Source organism: Euleptes europaea, chromosome 14 (genome assembly GCF_029931775.1).
Source record: "Euleptes europaea isolate rEulEur1 chromosome 14, rEulEur1.hap1, whole genome shotgun sequence".
NCBI classification, from domain to species: domain Eukaryota; kingdom Metazoa; phylum Chordata; class Lepidosauria; order Squamata; family Sphaerodactylidae; genus Euleptes; species Euleptes europaea.
This window is the reverse complement of record NC_079325.1, coordinates 44,774,662-44,800,317: the sequence shown is the minus strand read 5'-3', so window position 1 is coordinate 44,800,317 and position 25,656 is coordinate 44,774,662. Positions and strand designations below refer to the sequence as shown.

The following is a 25,656-nucleotide window of genomic DNA, read 5'->3' as shown; positions in this document are numbered from 1 at the left end:
CTGGACAATAGGGAAGAAGATAGTCTTTCATGTGCCCTAAATGCAAGCCATTTAGGGCTTTAAAGATGAAAAACCAGCACTTTGCTCAAACACAAATATGGGCAGCAAGCTCAAATCGATTATTTGGAAACTGCAGCCAAATAATAGTAATAATAATAACAACAATAACAATAATTTCATTAATTCCGAGCTTTCTCCACAGTGAAAATGTCTCTTTTTTGTGAGAGCATGTGCAAAATATCATCAAAATCGTTATCGATTCCAGGTACCCCCAGTGTGGTAACAGTCGATGGAAGCAAGAGTAGAGCCAAGTTGGTAAAACTGATTCCAGGCGTAGAGTACATTGTCAGCATAATCTCTGTCAAAGGATTTGAAGAAAGTGAACCTGCTTCTGGATCTCTGACCACAGGTATGTATAAAGGCAGATTCTCCCTTACCCTCCTCCCAGGATCTTTTTAATAAGCAGTTAAGCCATGAAAGAGTTGAAAGTGTATAGCCTGTCTTGGCTTGCTTGCTTGAGTCATTTGGAGGGAACTTACTATGGTGGAGCCAATCTGTGCTTGCAAAATATTGCAATCTGAACTCTGTAGTCGTAACTCTGAAAGAGGCTGGTGGATTAAAATCATGCCTTTAAAAAGTTGTATTATCAACTAATCCATCCATCCATTTTTATCCTGCCCTTCCTACACAAGAAGCAGCCTTACCCTTAGGGCACTTTCACACATGCCGAATAATGCACTTTCAATCCACTTTCAATGCACTTTGCAGCTGGATTTTACTGTGTGAAATGGCAAAATACACTTGCAAACGATCATTTGAAAGTGCATTGAAAGTGGATTGAAAGTGCATTATTCAGTATGTGTGAAAACACCCTTTAGTCAGGCCATTGGTCTATCAAAATCAGTACCAGCAGCAGCTGTTCCAGGTAGAAGTCTGTCTCATCATCTGCTGTGTATGCAAAATGCCATCAAATCACAGTGTACTTATGGTGACCCCATAGGGATTTCAAGGCAAGAAATTAAGCAGAGGTGGTTCGCCATTGCCTTCCTCTGCAAAGTCTTCCTTGGTGGTCTCCCATCCAAGTACTGACCCTGCGTAGCTTCCAAGATCAGTCAAAATTGGGCTATACAATACCATTCCACTTCCCCATCACCTGCTACCTGATCCTTTTAACTGGATATAACCTGAAACCTTGTTAAGGTTGCCAAGCAGGGCCTGGCTGCTGGCTGGGGGTGGGGGCTTACATATGATGGGAGTGACATCAATGTGTCACTGTGGGATGCTGGGGATGCTCTAGCATTTGGGCAAAACTGCCAGAGTATATCCAATGTCCTCTGGCGACACGCTGACATCACTTCTGGGCACATGGGGGAAGGTTTCAGCCCACCCCCACCCCCATTTGCAGCCATTCCCAGTGGGGGAACTGGCAAGCCTGAACCTTCTGGATCTTCTGCATGCCGAGCAGATGTTCTACCACTAAGTCATGGCCCCACACTGAGTAACTCAAAGCAGTGATCATGGTTGTCCCTGTTTAGCCTCATAACCACTGTCATAACCTCCAGGTATTAGCTGGAGATCCCCTGATTACAACTGATCTCCAGCTGACAGAGATTGGTTCATCTGGAGAAAATGGCCGCTTTAGCAATTGGACTCCATGGCATTGAATTCCCTCCCCTCCCCAAAAACCGCCTTCCCTTGCTTCTGCCTAAAAAAACTCCTGCCGGTTATAAAGAGGCAACCCTAACTGTGGGCGAAAATGCATGGTCGCTCTAGCCTTCTTTATTCCCTGTTTCAGCCAGGATTCAGCCAGGATCGAACACATGCGTTTCCCCGAACGTGCATTCAATCCTGGCTGAAACAGGGAATAAAGGAGGCTAAAGCGACCATGCGTTTTTGCCCTGTAAGCTGAGAGAGAATGAGTAGCTGAAGGTTACCCAGTGAGCAACCACAGTTTCCTGGGAATTAGAAGTCTCGTCTCCTGGGCCCTGCCATTAACAGTTCTGTACACTGCTCATGACCATGCAAGGATGCAAAAAGAAGTACAATATATTTGTTAATGTCACAAAGAAAAAGAGGGGGGGGGAATCTTCTCTTAAAACAAATATCTAGGTTCGTTTTAGTACAGCACAGGACAGACTATTTGAAATATGCCAGAACCAGAGACCAAAATTCCACTAAATGGCTGCTATCTCATGTTAGCCCCCAAGAGAGCCATCAACTTCATAAACAATAATAAATACCCAACCTTTTGTAACTAGTCTTGTTTGTTAGGGCCAAGTTGTCCTTTCCAGCATTTGGCGAAATACAAGAAGCTTGTTTATCTTCTTCCCTGGCTTCTTCTTTGGAACTTATTCCACTAGACAAATGGTTTTATTATTTCTTTTATGGTTAATGTTCCTATTTTTATGGACTTTACAGCTGTTAGCATTGGGTTAGAGCCAAAGTTCTGCAAGAGGAGCAAAGACTGGGATTTCCTGCCTCCCCTCCCCACAGTCGCCCAGAGTCCTTTGTGCCACCCACAGTCCTGCTTAGTGTCAGGGGACCCTCACAAGCGGCGCTAGGGTGAAACAAGGACCCTCAGTGTCAGTAGGGTGTCAGGGGACCCTCACAAGCGGTGCTAGGGTGAAGCAAGGATCTGCAGCGGCAAGGGATATTGGCAATAATCTCCCCCCTCCCACTCTGCCAACAGAACTCTCTTTCCACTTGCAGAAATGCTTGTTTGGCTCAAATCTTTGTTATGAATTGGCTTGTGTGTGTGTGTGTGATTACTACATACACTAACTTTTGTAGGTTTCAGAGGTTTTCCTTCACTACATTTCTTTATTGTTCAGAAAAATCCCTCTGCTTTGCTTTTCACTCCTGAATTTTCATTTAACTAGAAGAATTTCCGAAACAAATTCTGGAATTGGAGCATGCCCAATTCATAGGGTTGCCAGCTTCTGGGGTGGAAAATACCTGCAGGTTTTGGTGGGGGCAGAGCCTGAGGAGGGTGGGGTTTGGGGAGGGAAGGGACTTCAATGCCATCAAGTCCAATTGCCAAAGAGGCCATTTTCTCCAGGTGAACTGATCTCTATGGGCTGGAGATCAGTTGTAATAGTAGGAGATCTCCAGCCACCACCTGGAGGTTGGCAACACTACCAATTTACTGTAGAGTTTGGTTCTTTTTGTCCCCCTCCGGCTACATTATTAATGCACATGTGTGCATTTATAAAACACTGCAAAAAAGCTATCATGATATGTGACTGCATCGAGAGACTTTCTCTGCGCAGGGCGCATACTTGTGGCCCTGTGCATTGACAAAACACAACTCAAAAAGCATTGTTGATGCAACCATATATAGAATCACATCAAGATTGCTTGACTTATGTTGTAAGGAAGGAAAAGCAGACCATGGTGCTATAGCATAATGGAACCAGGGATGTGTACTTAGTCTTACCCATAGTACTGTGATAATGGAGACTGGATGGATTTTCCTGGCCTTGGAGCATCAGCCCACCTCAATGCCACATCTCCAGTGAGAGTAATGGGGGGGGGGGGAGAACTCCTTCACAAGAATGAACAGAACATGGTCACCTGTGTGAAAAATCGTGAGCAGTGGCCTCCAGAGAGCCACAGGCTGCCAGAACACCATCCCTGTTTTTTGCCTTCTGATCAGCTGATTTCCCAGACTCAGTTCTGGATTTCCCCCCAAGAAACTTCTGGAACTGAGAAGGGGATAAATAAGTCAGGTGAGAAAGATGGATGATACCAAGGTTAGAACTTGCAGCCAATTTGCCCTTCACAACAGGACAATAATCCATTTTGCTTTGTCTCAACATCTTTGAAAGTCCTCATCCATAATGGCTTTCCTTTCCTGTGGGGATAATAATTTGTTCCTGTGTCTACTGCGAGGAGTTGCCCGTTATATGTCTCTTATTTACTTCAGCACATTCTAGACAGCCAGAAAAGAGAAATGACACAGTTCACAGAGGTCTGTTTATTTTCTTCATGTAGAACTGGGATGCGTTCAGTTGAGGGTCATCTATTGTCAGCCGACTGCCAAATAGGATCATATATTCTGCAGAGCTGAACATCCTTCATGGAAGTAGTAGATGGCCTTTGTTTTAGGGTTGCCAACCTCCAGGTACTAGCTGGAGATCTCCTGCTATTACAATTGATCTCCAGCCAATAGAGATCAAGTCACCTGGAGAAAATAGCTGCCTTGGCAATTGGACTCTATGGCATTGAAGTCCCTTCCTTCCCCAAACCCCACCCTCCTCAGGCTCTGCCCCAACCCGAAGCTGGCAACCCTACTTTGTTTGTAGCATCACAAGCCCTTCCAACCATTCAGAATCTGGGAAGACTCACTCAGTTTATGGAAGGGGGTGAGGTGGTAGAAACAGGGTCACTCTCCTGCAATCTCTGCCCTCCAATTTTAGAGGTTAATTGGACTGTTTCTATATTCCAATTCCTCAAATCTGGCCAACCTAGTTGCATGCTATGCAACATTTTTGTCCATAATGCATATCAAGTAGGGTTGCCAGTTTCCAGGGGGTGGCTGGAGATCTCTTGGGATTACAACTGATCTCCAGGTGACAGAAACCAGTTCCCCGGGAGAAAATGGCTGTTTTGGAAGGTGGACTCTATGGCATTATACACTGTTGAGGACCAGTGCCGGATTTACCTATAGGTTTGGCAGGCTGAAGCCTAGGGCCTCAAAATCGTGGGGGCCTCTTGCCAAGGTGTGTAATTTTTTTTTCAATCACTACGGTATTTAACAATAACATCTTATGTCCCGTAGAGGAAGAATTGTGAATTGCGGAACTGTAAACACCCATCATCCTCGGCTTCGCTGAATTTTGTTTAAAACACTCTTCCTTCTTCCTCTAGCCATGAGGGTGGGGGATTAGGAAGGGCCTCACAAGTGGAATAGCCTAGGGCCCCTCTTCATCAAAATCTGGCACTGCTGAGGACCCTTTCCTCCCCAAACCCCACCCAACCCAGGCTCCACCTTCAAAATCTCCAGGTATTTCCCAACCCAGAGCTGGCAACCGTAGTATCAAGCACATTAAGTGTTGCACTGTTTTCCTGGTGGTTTGCATCTAACTGCAGCAACTGCTGTATAGAGGTGGGGGGGAGGATCGGAGGGAGCTTCTTTCTAACATGATCATTTGCCTAGGCCAGCTGGGATTTGCTGTCTTCTCAGGCAACAGCTAAGCATGTTGGGGAGAGATGGAGCAACTATTCCATCAAAGTTGTGGTTTCCCACATTGACTAAAAAAAATGTAAAACTAAACAGCAGGCTGAAAGACTGCTTAACATTTTGCCATGTATCTGCAAGAAGAGCTGTGGCTTGGTGGTAGAGCATCTGCTTAGCATGCAGAAGGTCTCAGGTTCAATCCCTTGCACCACCAGTTCAAAGGACCAGCCAGTAGGTGATGTGAAAGACCTCTGCCTGAGATCCTGGGGAGCAACTGCCAGTCTGAGTAGACAATACTGACCTCAATGGACCAAGGGTCTGGTTCAGTTTAAGTGTCTGGATCAGCTTCATGTGTTCATGTGTGTGTGGTATGTTTTAAAAAAATGAAAATTATGAATCCAGGTCACTTTGTGGCTAAAAGGAATACTGGGTAGAATCAGAAGATATATAGAACCACCCTACTTAGTTGACGGTATATGTACAAAGCCTATGCATGTACATAAGAACATAAGAAAATCCTGCTGAATCAGACCAAGGCCAATCAAGCCCAGCAGTCTGCTCACACAGTGGCCAACCAGGTACCTCTAGGAAGCCCCCAAACAAGACGACTGCAGCAGCACCATCCTGCCTGTGTTCCACAGCACCCATGTAACTACTTACACACATATAGATTCTGTACCTAAAGCTCACACCCTGTATAGTCTACCCACATGTGGAAGTTAGAAGTGGAATGGTAGGCACCATCCACCCCTCTCCCTGCAGGAAGTCTACAAGGATTCTGCAGGTGTGAAAAGGCATCAACAGTCCTCTGAGAGCAATGGCAGTCGTGATTGCTTGTTCTTTTACCGTTCTAAAGAAACGAAGGTCATACACATTTGAGTTATGCTAAGCCCTGCCCCCACCCCATTTAAAAGGAGGCATCCCTTGCATTTTCATTATTCCAGAGATCTTCTGCCTGCTCCTTTCCCAGTTAAACCATAAGGCAGAGCTCTAGTGGCTATGCATTGTAGCTGCAATCTCAGGTTGAGTAACGCGGCAGGGTGGTGGCAGTAATGTTGAATGAGTAGGGTTGCCAGGTCCCTCTTCGCCACCAGCAGGAGGTTTGGGGGGGAGCAAAGCCTGAGGAGGGTGGGGTTTGAGAGGGGAGGGACTTCAATGCCATAGAGTCCAATGGCCAAAGCAGCCATTTTCTCCAGGGGAACTGATCTCTATCGGCTGGAGATCAGTTGTAATAGCAGGAGATCACCAGCTACTACCTGGAGGCTGGCAAACCTATGAATGAGGCAGATGCGCAGGCTGAGGTCCCAAGGGCCCAGCAGCCTGTGCTGCACTCCTCCTCTTTCTTGAAAGGCTCCTCACTGTTTGCTACTCTTGTGATTTAAAAAATGCTTTCAATGCTTGACTCCTTACTGATTAACGATACCTGACCAGCCAGTTAACCAAAGTTTTTTTTATTATTATTATAATTTACCTATCCAATGTCCGCCCAACCTCACTGTGATCTTCTCTGACTTTTTCCTCAGTGCTGGACGCCCCCTCAGGACTGGTGGCCGTGAACATCACGGACTCCGAGGCCCTGGCTGTCTGGCAGCCAGCAATAGCTGCAGTGGATAATTATGTGGTTTCCTATGCCGCTGAAGGTGGTAAGTCAGCTCTGTGTGCTTTATACACTATAAACATGGTTGCCAGGTCCCTTCTCACAACCAGCGGGAGGTTTAGGGAAGTGGGGTTGGGGGGGTGGCAATCGCTGTCATGTACATAATGATGTCATTTCCAGTTTATGCGGAAGTGCTAGCATTGTGCTGGGGGGATGCTCTAGCACTCGCAGAAAAACTTGATGGTTTCCGTAGAGTGCTAGAGCATCCTCCCAGCGCAATGCTGGCACTTCCGCATAAACTGGAAGTGGCGTTGTCTACCTGATCGCTCCCTCTCTGTTCTCCTGGCCTGCTTCCACCCGCCGACCAGCTGAGAGTCGGCGGGCAGCACAAGCAATTGGCGGGTGATTGCCCAGCATAACCAGGCAATTGGGAACTCTAACTATAAAAAGCATCTGAAAGTTATTTCTATATTTACTTACTTCATTCATCTGCTGCCTTTCTTCCCAATGGACACCCAAAGGGGCTGGCATCATTCTCCTTTCCCCCATTTTTATCCTCATAAGAACCCTGTTTGGTAGGTTAGGCCGAGAGCATGTGACTGGCTCGAGGTCACCCAACACGTTTCCATGGCACAGAAGAGATTCGAAACTGGGTCTCCCAGATAGTAGCCTAACCAGTACACCACACTGGAATTTGGTACGGGACACAAATAAGATATCCGGTGAATCTCAAATTTCATATTTGTTTTCTTGTTTTAATCGTTCCTAATCTATCAGGTCCTGAAGATTAGCATTGCCCAAAGGAAACTCAAAAGCATCCAGGGGGCCAGCCAGAACAGGCTTTCCGCCAAGAAAGCTGTTATATATCACATCCCTACTTTCTCAATCTGCAAATTCATTTTTTCAGTTTTGCTTTTCCCTTGTATGAATTGAGCCCATGATATTTCTTTTCACACCATTTTGTGTTTCCAGTGACTATTTCCCCATGTTAATACATATGTATCAATAAACCAGGATATATAAAAATGCTCACACACACATTGTATGCATAGATAAGCAATAAACTGCATACAAAAAATTTATGAAATGCATTGTTAAATACAGCTGAATCTACAAAACAAGCAGCAAAAGGCAACCAACTGTAATCCAGAAACCTGGCTTAAAATCCTTCTGGGGTCTTCAGGGCTCTCCTCTCTAGACCTATCAGTATAACTAGTTAGAAGTGAACAGACCTTGCAAATGGAATGATTACATAGGTCAATTAACAATGTGTCCGACAACTCTGCTAATTCTGTGTTATTCTTTTTCTGTTTAGAGCCAGAAGTGACTCAGAGAGTCTCGGGCAACACTGTGGAATACGATCTTACTAACCTTCGTCCTGCTGCGGAATATACACTCAGGATCTATGCGGTTAAAGGGCCTCAGAGAAGCACTACTGTTTCTACAAGATTTACTACAGGTACTCTGGAAGGTTCTGTCCATCATAGGTTCCAAATGAACCTAGAGTAGGGATCCTACACAGAATCAAGATCTCCAGAAGTGGGCATAGGTGGTTTCAAGAGGAGAAGGCATAGATCAAAGTTTCTAAAAGACCACAGAGTTCTACATGCAGACCTGTTCTTCATGCGGGTAGAACACTCTGGGTGATAAATTCCAGAGCTGGTGGGGCCATGACTGAGAAGGCCCTGCTTTATTTCCACCCAACAATCCTATCTCACATAAGATGAGAGTGTTGTGAAGGCCTTCTTTCTGCTCTTGTGGGTGGGGCTCACATTTCAAGAGTGTGTTTTGATTATAACACGTGGGCAGACAAGAAATAAAATGGTTGTGAGGTTTAGATATTTCGCCAGTGATGTGGCTAACTGAAAAGCATGTGCTTTGCATGCAGAAGGTCCCAGGCTCAATGCCTGACATCTCCAGATAAAGGATCTCAGGTAACAGGAGGTGGGAAAGATACTTTGCCTAAGACCATAGAGATCAGAGTAGATGACAGTGAGCTTGATGGATCAGTAGTCTGACTTGATATAAGGCAGCTTCCTATGTCCATGATTCCATTGGAGAAGTGCTCTTTTACAACACATCCTTTGCATACAGGAAGCCCTGAGTTCGATCTACAGTTAAAGGGATCTCAAGTAGCAGGCGCTGGAAAAGACTTCAGAGAGCTGTTGTCAGTCCGTACAGAGCACACTAAGCTAGATAAATAAATTGAGTCTAGCAGCCCACTCCTGAGAATGGGGCTAAAAGTCTATAGGAGGCGGCGTCACCTGGCCACTGGTGTAAATGCATGCAATCATGTGGTTACATGCATTCACGTCGGCAACGAGGCCAGTCCCACCAGCAGCCGAACGCCGTGGGACTGCGCCTTCCCCCTCCGCCAGCAAGGCCTCTCCATAGTGCCGGCAATGGCGTGGAGAGGCCACGCCGTCACAGGGGGGTATTCCGGGGGCGGGCCAGGGGAAGGAGCCGCCGCTTGGGTGCCTTCCTCACCACTTTCGGGCACTTGCGCCGGCAGCCGGAAAAGCCTCGCTGTTTTCATGGGGCGAAAAGCCCCAGTTAAACAAAAAAACAAAAAAAGCCACAAAACGGCTTTTTTTGGTTTAACGGAGTCAGGGAAACGGCTTTGGAAGAGGTGCCACTGCCATCCCCGTTCACCTCAGCTCAGGAATGGGCTGTAAGACAGCGTCCTACCTTCAACTGCCTATTCTAAAGTGCAAACTAATGAAGCATTTAAAAACATAAGAACGTAAGAAAGGCCATGCTGGATCAGACCAAGGCCCATCGAGTCCAGCAGTCTGTTCACACAGTGGCCAACCAGGTGCCTCCAGGAAGCCCCCAAACAAGATGACTGCAGCAGCACCATCCTGCCTGTGTTTCACTGCACCTAATATTAGGGCTGTTGAATTTAAAAAAATTCGGTATAGTTCGGATTCGGCCGAATTTGGCCCTTGTGGGTTCGGTACGTGCCGAAGTCCGAACTCCCCCACTTCGGGTCCGTTCAATTCGGCGGGAATTCAAAGTTCGGGGAAAAAATTCGGCCTAATAAAGCCATTAAAAACACAATCGCTCCTTTCCGCGGCTCTGGGGGGGGCATTTTTGGGGTTAGAGGTCCCAAACTTTCAGCAGAGCTTCAAAGGATGTTTATTGAAAGACTCCCCAAGTTTTGTAAAGATTGGGTCAGGGGGGCTGAGATATGGGCCCTGAAAGGGGTCCCCCCACCCTTAATGTGCATCTCTCAGCAGAGCTTGCTGCCCACGCACAAAGCTCCCAGCCCTGACAACAGTTTGCAAAGCAACTGCAAAGCAACACAACCTTGTAAAACAACACCTTTGCAACAGGGAAAACCAGAAGACACACAACTGAAACCTCCCCCCTCAAACCAGGGAGCGAGAGACTCGAGGGGGAACACACACCCCAGGCAGAACCGACGAAGGCCCCCTTTGACTTCCCCCCCACCCACAGAAACTGCTCCCTCCCCACACACACAGAGACTCTGCTTTCCCACACACACACACACACACATACACAGGAGAAAAATTATAGATTAAAGCCCCCAAAGGGGTCTTACTGTGGCTGTCTTCTGTTCCATCAGGAGGGGCTGGGGAGGACTTGTAATCCAAGATGATTCCAATTAGGCATGGGACGTTTTGCTCTGGAGATGCACACACAGGATCGGCTGATCCATTCATCCCAATAGGGGAAAGGGGAAAGGGGAAAGCCCATATCTCGGGACCCCCTGACCCAATGTTCACAAAACTTGGGTGGTCTCTTAAGAACACTTGTCTGAAACTCCGCTCAAAGTTTGGGATCTGCACCCCCAAAAATGAGCCCCCTGCAGCCAAGGAAAGAGAAAAGGGGGGTGATATTTCTGCCCCCACTGAACCCATCTTTACAAAACTTGGGTGGTATCTTAAGAATGATTGTCTGAAGCTATGCTGAAAGTTTGGGGGCTATATCCCCAAAAAAGCGCCCCCTGCAGCCACATAAATGGAAAAAGGGGGGAGGGAAAAGGGGGAGAGCCCATATCTCAAGACCCCCTGACCCAATGTTTACAAAACTTGGGGGGTATCTTAAGAAGCTTCATCTGAAGCTCCACTGAAAGTTTGGGGTCTGTACCCCCAAAAATGCGCCCCCTGCAGCCATGGAAAGAAAAAGGGGGAGCCCATATCTCGGGACCCCCTGACCCAATGTTTACAAAACTTGGGGGTATCTTAAGAAGCTTCATCTGAAGCTCCACTGAAAGTTTTGTGTCTGTTCCCCAAAAAATATGCCCCCTGCAGCCACAGAAAGGCGCGAATGTGCACAAGCACCCCCCCCCACACACACACACGAGGATTTCGCGCTCTCTCTCTCTCTCTCCCTGGCCGGGCCGCACATCAGCTGATTCCTCCAGTACTCAATCCTGACTGATTGGCCAGAAGAAGACCCAGCTTGGCCACCGATTGGCCGGGGGAGGAGAATGCTGCTTACTGACGGTTATGCTGCTTACTGACGGCCCCGAATTTGCCGGATTTATTCGCGAACCCCCGAACTTGCTGAATTCGGCTCCCCGGTTGCCCGCCAGTTTTGAGTTCGGTTCCTCCCGAACTAAAAACCACCGAATCAGGGGAAATTCGGCTGATTTTCAGTTCGGGCCGAACCGAATCAACAGCCCTACCTAATATAATAGGCATGCTCCTCTAATCCTGGAGTCAATAGGTTTGCATCATGATTAGTATTCATTTTTATTAGTAGCCATGAATAGCCCTCTCCTTTTTTTCAGATCCTGTCCACTCCCATCCTGACTAACCACACCGTTCGGGATTCCAAGCTATACCCTTTCCCTGAGCATAGAAGCCCCGTGATCAGTCCGTGCTGGGGGCTCTGTGGCCCCACAATGACCCCTCCCATATCGGCTCACTCCCTCTGCAACCGAGAGTTGTATGCCTGTGAGACAGTGTTCCAAGCATCCGTGTGCCGGTCCATGTACATAACAATACATCTCTGCTCAGAGTTATCAAGGGAACTTCCAGGCTTTCCCGATACATTTTGGGAAACACTTGTCCACAGACTTCATTTTAAACACAAGGAGATTTGTACTTATTTGACTCCATCCCCTCTGGTTGATGATGCGCCCACAGCTTTCTGGGTTTTTTGCTAGGCCTTGATGCTCCAAGGGATCTGACGGCCACTGATGTCCAGTTTGAAACAGCATTACTGACCTGGAGGCCTCCCCGTGCTTCTGTTACTGGTTACCTCCTCATCTATGAGTCCATTGATGGCAAAGTCAAGGTAAGCAGCCTTGCTCATATGGTGATATGCAACATCGGTCACAGAGAGCATTAATTTAAAGACACTTCCAAATGTCATAGTCCTACTTGTTCGAATCAAAATTCTCTACTGCTTTTTTGCTTCATTTTTATTATTTTCCCACACCCCTGCCCCTTTTTCCTGTTTGCAAATGGAACATTATTTTGTGCCAGTTGCATATCATTGGCAAGTAACATATAAATGCTGTAAAGATGGTGTAAGAAATGCCATGAAAGAAACAAATTAAGAATGCCAGCGATGAAAAACTGGGTGAAACCAAAAGACTCCCAAGAACAGCACACACACACACACACACACACACACACACACACACACACAAGGATACATTTCTACACCCCCAAAACTGAAAATGTGAACTGCCTTCGCACATTGGATTCAGCCCTTTTTAATCCTACATCGCGTTACTGCTGGTGATTGTTTTTTATTATTATTATTATTAAAGGTGTTTAATGAATTGTAAGCCACTTTGGGAATTTTGACCAGGTTGGAAGTGCAGGATATAACCGCTTTAATCATATAAATAACATTTTTTGCCATTATGTCTGAATCAAGCCATTTTTATTTTGTTCTTTTTCTTTCTTTCTTTTTCTCTGTTCACTCTCTTCTCTTCTCTTCTCTTCTCTTCTCTTCTCTTCTCTTCTCTTCTCTTCTCTTCTCTTCTCTTCTCTTCTCTTCCTTCCTCCCTTCCTCCCTTCCTTCCTTTCTCTCTCTCTTTCTTTCTTTCTTTCTTTCTTTCTTTCTTTCTTTCTTTCTTTCTTTCTTTCTTTCTTTCTTTCTTTCTTTCTTTCTTTCTTTCTTTCTTTCTTTCTTTCTCTTTCTCTCTTTCTCTCTTTCTCTCTTTCTCTCTCTCTCTTTCTCTCTCTCTCTCTCTCTCTCTGTGTGTCTCTCTGTCTCTCTTTTTCTTTCCCCATACTTCCAATCACAGTACTTAAGGTGGTTACAGCAAACCTATTAAACCTTAATGCAGACTTTAAAACCAGAGCATTAAAAGAAAAGAAAGTTCTGGCATCTCGCAGACAAATCATCACGCCAAATGGAAAGGCCTTGAATGCTATTTTGGACAGGCTTCTAAGAAGTGAAATGATTTCTTTCAGAAATGGGCTGGCTCTCCTTTTACTCCAGTCATACTCCTAAGGATGCCACAATGGTGGGGGGGAAATAGTGTGCTTAAATATTTGATGTGCTACAGGCCTGCAACTGCATTTAGAGCATGTATGGGCCATATTAACTCCTGCCCAGCCTGCTTCTTAAGCAGCAGCCCTTGAACATTACCACATGAAACATTCATTACCAGATATCCCCTCTTATACTTCTGAGGAGTGTGGGAAGGATGCAGTGGGAACAGCGGTGACTTCATCAATCAATCGTTGAAATTGTTTTCTTAAAATTGCATGAATGATTCACCGAAGGGCATCGGAATGTGTAAAAAATGTATGCGTTTTTCTGTCCGTATGGTTTCTTGACAAAAAGTGGCCCTCTATTATTGATTCTCCCTTCAGGAAGTCATACTGGGACCCGAATCCACTTCCTACAGCTTGTCGGACCTCAGCCCATCCACCCAATACACAGTGAAATTGCAAGCACTCAACCAAAGCCTGAAGAGCAAGATCATCCAGGCAGTGTTCACCACAAGTACGATATACAAGCTGAGGGCCCACGGGGGAAAGTGGGAGGGGGGAATCATTGGTAAACCACACCCCACTCCCCAAAATCTCTCCATCCACTATCAGCTCAGCTCTCAGTGTCTCGAGCAGACCAATCCTCCCTTCCCCTTTGCATTGGTGCTCAGCTGTGTTCACATGGTTACCAACCTCCAGGTGGCACCTGGAGCTCTCCTAAAATAGCAACTGTTCTAAAGACTCCAGAGATCAGTTTCCCTGGAGGAAATGGCAGCTTCAATGGGTGGGCTCCGTTGCATCACATCCTTGCAGGGCCCCCTCCCCTTCCTAAACGCCATACTCCTCAGGCACAGTCTCCAGCGTGGGAGCCAGCATTGTGTAGTGATTAAGAGCGGTGGATACTGATCTGGAGAACCAGGTTTGTGTCCCTGCCTCCTACACATGAAGCCTGTTGGGTGACCTTGGGCCAGTCACAGTTCTCTCAGAACTCTCTCAGCCTCACCTACCTCACAAGGCATCTGTTGTGAGGAGGGGAAGGGAAGTCGATTAGAAGCCGCTTTGAGACTCTTAAAGGTAGAGAAAAGCGGGGCAAAAAACCCAACTCTTCTTCTTCTTCCGAATTTCCAGACCTTTTCTAAGCCAGAGTTGGTAACCCTGTGCACTCATCATTCTATCCCCTCTGGAGAGCGTTCAGTCCTCATTAGGCCAGAACAGCCTTATGAGGTAGATTAAGCTGAGAGCAAGTGACTGCTCCGAGGCCACCTGGGAAGTTCACAACTGAACGGGAACTCGAATGTGGGCCTCCCCGGTAGTAGCTAGGGGTGCCAGCCTCCAGGTGGTGGCTGGAGATCTCCCAGGATGACAACTGATCTCCAGGTGACAGAGATCATTTCCCCTGGAGAAAATGGCCACTTTGGGAGGTGGACTCTATGGCATTCTACCCCAGTGAAGTCACCCCCTCCCCCAAACCCCACCCTCCTCAGGCTCCATCCTCAAAATCTCCAGTTATTTCCCAACCCGGAGCTGGCAACCCGGAGTTGTCCATAGAACTGGGCAAAAAAAGGAATATTTGATGGGTTTGTATGTATGGTTGTATCAAGAGTCTTTTTGTTTTGCTAGTGCACTTGTGAACATCTGTACAAGATGCAAAAGGAAACAGGCCATTTATGCATGGAACGTTTTGCCTTGGATTTGCCACTCTCTAGATGCACATTTCCCAATCTGAATTCTCAAAACTCTGCATGGGGGCTTATTTTTGAGTTTTGAGCATTTGGATGGGGAAAATGTGCATCTAGAGAGCTGCAAATCCAAGGCAAAACCTCTCATGCATAAATGGCCTTGGTGTAACTGCACATAGAATCTCTTCAAGATTGCTTTTTTTTTTTAGCAATATTTCAGCAACACTCCATGTTCGCTTGAGGAGGGTGGAAAACAGGGAAGAATTTCAGAGTGTGGCAAACCATGCCCCCAGAGCACTCTGCTTCTTAGAAAAATAAGTCTGTGGAGTTTCATAAGACATGAATTCCGTTTGGGGGAAAATGATCAGACAGTTTGGAACTCCAGCATTTGGGGAACAATTTGGTGTATGTGTGCATGTGTGCCATCAAGTCACAGCCAACTTATGGCAACCCCATAGGGTTTTCAAGGCAAGAGACATTCAGAGGTGGTTTGCCGTTGCCTGCCTCCACATGGGCTGAGAGAGTTCGGAGAGAACGGTGACTGACCCAAGGTCACCCAGCAGGCTTCATGTGGAGGAATGGAGAATCGAACTCGGTTCTCCGGATTAGAATCCCACGGTTCTTAACCACTACACCATGCTGGCTCACAACAATTTGGTAAAGGAGAATTTGTGAAGCATCTCCATTTCTCAGGGCCTGATTCTCTGCTTTGTCCCCCCCATTCCAGCTGGCCTTCTTTACCCTTACCCCCGAGACTGCTCTCAGGCTCTTCTGAATGGAGAGACAGCATCTGGCCTCTACACCATATATGTGAATGGTGACCAGTCCCAGCCTCTACAGGTGTTCTGCGACATGACTTCTGATGGAGGTGGATGGATTGTGAGTATGAGCTGACAAAGGGAATGAAAACATCCTTAGAGAGCATAAACAATTGGAGCAGGCCAAGATACAGCCCCCGACTGGCCGTGGCTCTTCAGCATAGGGGATTTTCACATCACCTGCTACCTGGACCCTTTACACGGGAGTTTCTTGGGATTAAACCTGGGCCCAGATGTTCTCCTACTGAGCCATGGCCCCATCCCCACTAGCCAATGCTGCTTGCCACAGGCCTGTGCTCCTAACAAATTGTCAAGCAGCTTGAAGGCTGGAAGAGAAGCTGCCCAGGGCCTCGGGTTGCCAACCTCCAGGTGGTAGCTGGAGATCTCCTGCGATTACAACTGATCTCCAGGAGATAGAAATCAGTTCACCTGGGGGAAAGGGCCACTTTGGGAGGTGGACTCTATGGCATTCTACCTAGGGTTGCCAACCTCCAGGTTGTGGCAGGAGAACTCCCACTATTACAACTGATCTCCAACGAAAGAGATCAGTTAACCTGGAGAAAATGGCTGTTTTGGAAGATGGGCTCTATGGCATTCTACCCAATTGAAGTCCCGCCGCTCCCCAAAATCCTCCCTTCTCAGGCTTCACTCCTAAAATATCCAGGTATTTCCCAACCTGGCAACCCTAATTCTACCTCATTGAAGTCCCTTCCCTCCCCAAACCATACCTTCCTCTGGCTGTACTTCCAACATCTCCAGGTATATCCCAACCTGGAGCTGACAACCCTACCAGGGCCATATGTATGCACTGGGCCATAATTTGCCCTAATATAACATTGTTCGTTTGATCTAACAGATCTTTTTAAGAAGGCAGGATGGAGGACAGGATTTCTACCAGAACTGGAGGACTTATGAAGCTGGCTTTGGAGATCCCAAGAAAGAATTTTGGATAGGTGGGTCACCACCAAATACTTCTTCTCGCACCACAAAAAGATGTCCACTCGGGGCAAGCACCTACTCTGATCCCTGCGGTGAAAACAGCTTCTGCTGGGTTACATTGGTTCCAGGGCTCAGACCAAGGGCATCTCTAGAAAACTAATTTTGGGGAGTAAGAGAGTGGCAGAGACCATTATTATAAGGACGAGGATTGGGTTCTACCCATCCTTTAAAGAACGGAGGTACTTGAGGGCCTTTTAAAAACCCTCCAAGGTTGGAGATTTTTATCCATGAAATGGCAAGGGATGTTATCATTATGGATTTCCCGCCACCTCGGAGTCTCTAGCAAACAGTTTTATCTTCATTGCTACAACAAAAAAGTATAAATTCCTGCAGTTTAAGCCTGGCTACTCTCCATCTGTCAATGTGGTTCTTGTTCCACCAGGACTAGTGTCATGAAAAGTGTGATCAGGCAAAATAACGCTGGAAAACACTGCATATTCATTTTCTGTTCCCCATAGGTCTGGACAAGCTTCACAAGATCACCTCCCAGGGCCAGTATGAGTTGCGGGTGGATTTGCGTGACCACAACGAGACTGCTTATGCCCTTTATGATAAGTTTAGTGTGGGAGACGCCAGATCGCGCTACCGGCTGAAAGTGGATGGATACAGTGGCACGGCAGGTGCGTTTTCAGCCTACAACGAGAAGGATCCAAAACTTAATCCCCCTCTTGTCACATTATTGCAGAGCCAGGTCTCAAAGTGAACTTTATAACAATGATCTGCATTTCTCCCTGTATTCAGAGTGCTTAACAGCCATTATCACAGAAATTTTTACTCCTTCCCTGTAAGGTAGGCCATTTCTGGGATTATACCCATACTGTAGACAGAAGGCTGAGGAAACAAGGGCTTGTCAAAGACCACTTAGTAACTTGGTGGGGGGGGGGGCAAGAATTAAATCCGGGGCTACCTGACTGAAGAAGAGTTGGTTTTTATATGCTGATTTTCCCTACATTTCAAGGAGAATCAAACCAGTTTACAATTGCCTTCCCTTCCTCTCCCTGCAACAGACACCTTGTGAGGTATGTGAGGCCGAGAGAGTTCAAAGAGAACTGTGACTAGGCCAAGGCCACCCAGCAGGCTTCATCTGTAGGAGTGGGGAAGCCAACCTGGTTCACCCGATTAGAGTCCATCGCTCATGTGGAGGAGTGGGAATCAAACGTGGTTCTCCAGATTAGAGTCCACCACTCTTAACCACTACACCATGCTGGCTCTCAACTCATATTCACCACAGTTAACTAGTCAATATTAAAAGTAAACTATAGCATTCATAAGTGCTTATTGAAAGCACTCCAGGTACATTGTCTCAATCATCTAATACAACTACCCAGCGAAGTAGGCCAGCAGTGATATCCCCAAATGAAAGATATGAGGCAGAGTGATACCTTGATTCATAGCTTACTCTCTCACCTGTTATACTATGCCAACTATTCACATTATAGAAGACAATTATTTTCGGTATACTTTGGACATTTAATGTATACAGTTCCAAACTGAAGCCCTGTCTACCTCACAGGTTTGTTGGGAGGATAAACTGGAGGGTGGGGAAAACATGGAGACTTCCCAGAGCTCCTTGGAAGGGAGGGTGGGATAGACAGCTCTCCCTTCCTGCATTTTACCCTTACAACAACTCTGTGAGGAAGACTGGATTGCAAGAAAGCGACTGACGAAGGCCCTCCAAGGAGCTTCCTGGCTGAGTGGGGATTTGAACTCGAGTCTCTCTAGTCCAGCCCTCTGACATTGGCTTTCTAGATACGCTCCATTCAGACAGAAATGCGGCTTTTGCACCCCCTCTCCACAATCCCCCTAAGCCACATTGCTAGGGTTGCCAACCTCCAGGCAATAGTTGGAGATCTCCTGCTATTACAGCGATCTCCAGCCGATAGAGATCAGTTCACCTGGAGAAAATGGCCACTTTGGCAATTGGAGTCCATGGCATTGAAGTCCCTCCCCTCCCCAAACCCCGCCCTCCCCAGGCTCCACCCCAAAAACCTCCCGCCGATGGCAAAGAGGGGCCTGGCAACCTTACACATTTCCCCAGTGAGACTCACAGCCACTCACACATTCGCCACCCAACGGCCAGCTTAGCACTTCTGCGATGGGGCCCCGGCCCCTGCTCGTCTTTTGCAGACTGCACGCTGAGGTGGCCGTTCGCCAGGTGATACTGGTGCGCCGCCTCTTCTGGAAGTCCCTTTTGCATCATGACGTTTTGGTATGTAGTTTCCATTTTTAATCCTCCCCACGCCAAACAAAATGCCACTTTTTACGGCAGGCTTCTCCTGGAACGTAAACACACCTGCTGAGCAGAGCCAGGTCTCGTGGGAAGCTCTAATCACCTGTCACCGAGATGGTTTACAATAGTGAGTGCCATGGCCCAGGATGCCAAGAATGTGCTTGGCGGCCTCCATTTGTAACAAACTGTAGACTGTTCCACAAAGCCTGGAAAATGTTGTCAAAGACGGAGTCTGCTTTCCGACAAATGCAGCAGGCTAAATCATGCAATCTCTCTTTGATTTTTTTTCTCCCTTTACCACCACCCTCCGCCCTCCGAATCTCTGCTAGACTAACAACATAGGGTTGTTTTTGCCCTAGGAATCTGGGAGACCACAACCAGTTTATGCGCTGGCAAGATGTTCAGAATACCTGGACGCAGTGCCATTTCAGAACGTGGCATAGCCTTGCTAGGACTATACCATTTCAGAATATAGGCAGTAGATCCCAAGTTTCCTTGCCAGGAACAGAAGAAGAAGAGGCAGAAGGTGAGGACCAATGAGGAGATGGGATTACCTTCCCCAATGAGTTCCTTGCAGGTCCCCTACTTGTGCACAAAATTAGGCTACAGTAGATTAAAAGTATCATTGAAAACATGCAGGGCAGAGCAAAATTATGCAATGATGAAGGAATGGAACCAGGGGAATCCTCTGACCTCCAAATGCATGCCTTTTGACGTTTTGTCACCACTATGTATCAGTGTCCCTGCTGTCCTTCTTCTGGAAGGATATCATCTTTATGGAGATTTAATCCATGTCCCCCTTCCCTCCCTCACAGGTGATTCCATGACCTACCACAACGGACGGTCCTTTTCCACTTTTGATAAAGACCACGACTCAGCCATCACTAACTGCGCTTTGTCGTACAAAGGAGCCTTCTGGTACAAGAACTGCCACCGAGTCAACCTGATGGGCAGATATGGGGACAACAGCCACAGCCAGGTGAGTGGGTCAGCTCAAGGTTCTTCTGACTGCACTGAGACATTTGGGAAAGATGAGGTAAACCAGAAGGCCGACTTGCTTTTCAGGAAGTTGGTCTATTTACCACCACCCTGTTGGGTAAGAAGCTTCTCTTGAAATCACCAGAGAAGTGAACCTTTCAAACCACAGGGAGATTTTGATTTAATGCCTGTGTTGAATACATAATTCTTAGGGATGGGTCTCAGCAGCTCTCCTGTTCTCAAATGCATTTTCAATCTGTATTGCTGTGCTTTTTCTAACACAATGTTTCAACCTTTCCAAATATCAGTGTTGGCTTGTACTCAGGTAAATTGAGGCATGCAACCCAAATTGGTATACACCTTGGGTTATCCCTAGCCTGACTACAAGCACTTGAAATCACATTCCATTCCCACTGATATTACTGAAGAAGCCAAACCTCCCAATTTTCAACCCCAGCCTCTTTTACCCACTGCTTTGCCAATACTTTGGCAGTGATAAGTGGCAGTTGGACCAGCTAGCAGGTTGGTAGGCAGGAAAGATCTCTGTCCCTCTTTCTCGTCCTCCTTCCTGCCTCCTTGTTTCTCACCAGTGCCCTGCCTCTTCTATCAGCGACTGAGACACCTAGTCCATACTGGGAAGTGTAGCTCCCAGGACATTTGATGGCTTAATCAATGCGCAGGACTAGCCCATTCACATGATAGGCATTATTTATATCATTGGAGAAATGCTCTCCAAATGTGATTTGTTGTGAATGGGTTGGCTCTTATGATTACAGTGTGCTAATGGTGAAGTCTTTGTTTGGCGCAAGGAGTGTTGCTCCGGTGGAACATATCTTTTCTGCTGGAGGAACGCTCTACTATCATGGGATCCAAGCCAAAGTATGCATCGGTTGGGAGAATGGGGCAGGCTGTAACCATTATTGTGTGTGTTAAGTGCTGTTGAGTGACTTCCAACTCATGGTGACCCTATGAATTAATGTCCTCCAAAATATCTTGCTCAGGTCTTGCAGAATGAGGGCTGTGGCTTCCTTTATAGAGTCAATCCACCTCATGTTGGTTCATCTGTCAGCAGTGCAGATTCTATGATCTTAGGCAGATCATGAGAGGGAGGGCATCTTGGCCATCTTCTGGGCATGGAGTAGAGGTCACTGAGTGTGTGTGGAGGAGGTAGTGTGAATTTCTTGCATTGTGCAGGGGGTTGGACTAGATGACCCTAGTGGTACCTTCCAACTCTATAATTCTATTATTCCTCTTTTCGTGCTGCCTATATTAGCTGAGCCCAAATGCCTGTTGAAACAGGACGGTTTTAACAAGTTTTCAAAGGCTTTGAAAAAAAAACAGACAAGATGTACTTTGCCAGTAAATGGGTAGTATCCTGACTTAAGTTTGAGGAAGATCCTGCAGCATAAGGAACCTTCTCCAGCCTATGTGAATTGTCTCCAACTTAAATGTCTGAAGAGCTATTTAAGTTGGAGGAAGGCTTCTTAGGAAGGCTGGAGGAAGGCATCCAACTTTGTTTGGTGGAGTGGTAGTCTTGGGATGCCAAGGTTGTAGTGTGGGGAGAAGAGTAAGGTTATGAGTTAACACTTCCCTTGTTAGGTAGCGAATATGCGACTGAGATTAGCTCTCAATCACCCTTTACGCCTTCAGATGCCATTCTCACTTGCAAATAACTACTTTATGTCTTTTTATTACTTAACTGTTATCACATGCCAACTTTTATCTCTTCCAGGGTGTCAATTGGTTCCATTGGAAGGGGCACGAATATTCCATCCAGTTTGCAGAGATGAAACTAAGACCCTACAGCTTTCGGAATCTAGAAGGGAGACGGAAGAGAGCCTAAACACTCCGTGGGTGGTGGAGAGAAAGAGAGAGAATGGTCAAGAGAAGGGGTGGTTTTTTTTCCAGAAAATTGGGGAAGGGAAATCAGCAAGGAAGGTGGGAACCTTACCAAAGTCTCAGCGTTGCTTGGCCTGACATTGGCTCCTTTGACAATTTCATTGGGAGGGCAGGGGTGGGAAAGCCTTACTCAAACGTAGCACACTCGACCGAGCAGCCCTTTTTTATGTCCGTAGCTGGCTTTCTTTGCACCAAAGACGACAATCTCCAGGGGTGTTGGGGAAGGGGGAGGGTTTCTACGCAGTCCTTTTTCTTAGTGGGTTCTCGTTGACTTTGAGGATGTCTCCAGAGGCAGCAAGGAAACAATATGGTAGTCTGCAAACCAGCCCTCGCTTACAGCAACATGCAAGTTATTTTCATGACTCTAATGAGTTGCCACAGAGGTTTCTTAGGTCATCGAGAAACTTTCTTAATATATGTGTGTGTGTGTGAGTGTGTGTGTGTATATATATGTGTTTATATATATATGGCACCACAGAGGAAAGAGAATGGAAACGAGCTGTCCATTTTGAAAATTTCAGCCTAAAAATTAATATTATTAATATAATGGAAAAAGGGAAAATAATAATGATGATAATAATAAGCTACGTTTTGTCGTCTTTTTTATTTTAAAAGATATCCATGCTTTCCAAAACACAGCAGGACAGTGTCTGATTGTACATTTCCTTTTTTAAAAATAAATAAAAGCACAATTTTACTTTTACGGAAATTTCCAGGTGTTTTTTTTTCATGCATTGCATTGTTTGGAGCACGGGGAAGGGGGTGGGGGGCAAAGGGCTCAGTGTATTAGGGAAGGAACATAATTCAATGGCAGATTACCTGCTCTTTCGATTCAGAATGTTTGTGGTTCAAGACCCCAAATCCCCAGTTAAAGGATCTCTAGTAGCAGGTGACAGGGAAGGCCGGTCTCTTCCAGTGACCTTGTAAGAGCTGTAGCCAGTCAGAGTACATGAGAACATAAGAAAAGCCCTGCTGGATCATACCAAGGCCCCATCAAGTCCAGCAGTCTGTTCACACAGTGGCCAACCAGGTGCCTCCAGGAAGCCCCCAAACAAGACGACTGCAGCAGCACCATCCTGCCTGTGTTCCACAGCACCTAAGATAATAGGCAGTAGGGTTGTGCAAAAAAAAAAAAAAAAATTGGGTTCAGATTTATTGGGCCCGATCTTTTTCAGTAAACCTGGAATAAGCCGAATACTCCATACCAGTAAATATCAGCATTTGGCTTATTACCGTGTTTACCAAAAAATTCAGGCCCATTATAGTCTGTGGGGATTTTTTTTCAAAGCTTCTGTGGGAGCATTTTTGGAGGTAAAGTTGCCAAATTTACAGCGTGGCTGCAAGGAACTCTACTTAGACGGTCACTGACGTTTGGTGAACTTTAGGGCAGGGGGTCCAATTTTATGGGCCCACAAAGTGGTCACCCCCATCCTCCAGGAATTTGCAAGCTAAGCTGTTCATCGGTTTCAGATTCAGAAGTTTAGTGTTGCCGAGGACTGGCGGAAAGAGCCAGTTGCCAGGCTGGCACCTCGAAGTCTGGGGGCTCCCTTGGTATCAGGGGCGAATAGCATGATGTCCATGCAAATCAGCTTCCAAATGGAAAAAAAAGGCTTAAATGCAAGAAATATAAGGCACGGAAAACATTTCTTTTGGTGGCAAACAGCATCCTGTGAACAGTCCTTTATTGTGGTCATCAAAAATCTGATTTCAAGAGAAGGCCATGGTGCAGGGAAACAAAACCTGTTCTCAGGGCAACCTTCCGTTTGAGAGGGTTTTTTTGAGGGGTAGTGAGATCGGAGCCAGCCGAAGTCTCGACCACTGGGGCTGTCTGAAGGAGATTGCTCATCCGTGTGGATGAAGAAAACTCCTTCGGAAGCCTGGTGGTCAGCAGCTGTTGATGTTGGCTCTTTTTAATTGGAGGGTATATCCCTCTGGATGGGACTTGGTGAGCCCTGTCTTAAAAAAAAAAAAATTATGCTTGATCCAGATTAATACACTGATGGTTGGTCAGACCAAGTTGGCTCTGATTACGTGATCCCCATCTCAAAAGGGGGGAAATGGGAGAAAGCACAGAGCCGTGCCTCTGAGCAAATAGCCAAACCCGAAAAAGCCAAAAAATTACTCGGCTTTTTTGGGAAGCGCCTATTTGACTTCAGGAAGATCCTCAGGTTTTGGCGTTCAGTAAACCTGAAGCCCAAATATTGCCAAAACGGCTGATTTCATGTTTATTTTCGGTTCAGGTTTATCAATATGCACAATCCTAGTAGACAGTGCTGCTGAGCTGGTATAAGGCTGATTCATTTGTTGGTGTGGCGGGGAGCAATATTTGGTACTAATCTTTTGTCTTTTTTTATGAGCAACTCTAGTGAACAGTTTTAGTATTTGATTGCATATGAGTTGGAGTAACAATGTTCAGAGCCGAATTGGCTGTATGAGCAGTATCACTGATGTAAATATTAGTTGGGTTGGCTACCTTGTGATAGGTTTGTGAATGATGTCTTTCCCCCAGCTATTCAGCAAATGAATGATAATCTAACTTTTTAAAAAATCATTATCATCATCATCATCATTCTTTTATTGTCATACAATAAAATACACTTCAAAAGGTTACAAAAGAAATTGAAAGGTTAAAAGGTGCCCTTTATAAAATGGTTAAAAGGCGGTTACATTGATAAAGTGTCCAGAAGTATAGTGTCCAGATCACGCAAAGTGATGGTATTGCTTTACTCCGCTCTGGTTAGACCTCAACTAGAGTACTGTGTTCAGTTTTGGACACCACAATTTTAAAAAGATGTAGACAAGCTGGAACGTGTCCAGAGGAGGGCAACAAAGATGGTGAGGGGTCTGGAGTCCAAGTCCTATGAGGAAAGGTTGAAGGAGCTGGGTATGTTTAGCCCGAAGAGGAGAAGACGGAAAGGGGATAGGGTAACTATGTTCAAGTACTTGAGGGGCTGTCATATTGAGGATGGTGCCGAATTGTTTTCTGTTGCCCAAGAATGTCGGACCAGAACCAACGGGTGGAAATTAAATCAAAAGAGTTTCTATCTAGACATTAGGAAGATTTTTCTAACAGAGCGGTTCCTCAGTGGAACAGGCTTCCTCGGGAGGTGGTAAGCTCTCCTTCCCTGGAGGTTTTTAAGAAGAGGTTAGATGGCCATCTGTCAGCAATGCTGATTCTGTGACCTTAGGCAGATGATGAGAGGGAGGGCATCTTGGCCATCTTCTGGTCACTAGGTGTGGGGGGGAGGTAGTTGTGAATGTCGTGCATTGTGCAGGGGGTTGGACTAAATGACACTGGTGGTCCCTTCCAACTCTATGATTCTGTGATTCTATGAAATACAGTTTGTTGGTATTGCCATCTAATTAGCTGTTTGGCGGGCTTTTAAAACAAACTTTAAAAACTGAGCCACCGTCTCCAAGATTTGGGGTGAACGATTGTTCAATAAATAGAGAACATTAAAAGAATCTGAGACATTCAGTCTATTTACCAACAGGGGGCTTAACAGTTCATTATGAGGATAATCTAACTTACTGAAGGTGTTTTTAAACATGACTTGCAGCCCATTCCTGAAAGGGGGGCAGATAGGCAGTGGACAGAGGTGGCACCCTACTCCTTCTCCTCCCTACTTCCTACTCCTTAAGTATCAGAAATAACCTATCTGGCTAAAGCACTCTAATTAGTTTGCAAAGCCCATAATTACCAGTATCTCATCTCAAAGATTTGCTGGCTTTCAGAGACAAACAAAACATGCCATGTTCAAAAAATAACGTCGCAGTCCAAATAGGAACAAGTAATCACCTAAACATAAGTGGGCAAAAAGGAAAGAGTCACAAAGAAACAAGGGTCAAGGT

General features: G+C 46.2%; 1 protein-coding gene across 5 annotated transcripts in view; it reads left to right on the top strand.

Moving 5' to 3' along the window:
- TNC (tenascin C) overlaps nucleotides 1–21,899 on the top strand; it is a 70,947-nt gene extending 49,048 nt beyond the window's left edge. For all 5 annotated transcript variants that reach the window (XM_056860374.1, XM_056860376.1, XM_056860375.1 and 2 more), the window contains 10 exons: nucleotides 266–409; nucleotides 6,703–6,822; nucleotides 8,092–8,235; nucleotides 11,914–12,044; nucleotides 13,583–13,715; nucleotides 15,608–15,759; nucleotides 16,555–16,651; nucleotides 17,156–17,317; nucleotides 19,743–19,906; nucleotides 21,638–21,899. In XM_056860374.1, the coding sequence (XP_056716352.1) occupies nucleotides 266–409; nucleotides 6,703–6,822; nucleotides 8,092–8,235; nucleotides 11,914–12,044; nucleotides 13,583–13,715; nucleotides 15,608–15,759; nucleotides 16,555–16,651; nucleotides 17,156–17,317; nucleotides 19,743–19,906; nucleotides 21,638–21,748 (1,358 nt within the window). In that variant the 3' untranslated portion in view covers nucleotides 21,749–21,899. The remainder of the gene's footprint in view (nucleotides 1–265; nucleotides 410–6,702; nucleotides 6,823–8,091; nucleotides 8,236–11,913; nucleotides 12,045–13,582; nucleotides 13,716–15,607; nucleotides 15,760–16,554; nucleotides 16,652–17,155; nucleotides 17,318–19,742; nucleotides 19,907–21,637) is intronic.
- Nucleotides 21,900–25,656: the final 3,757 nt, after the last annotated feature.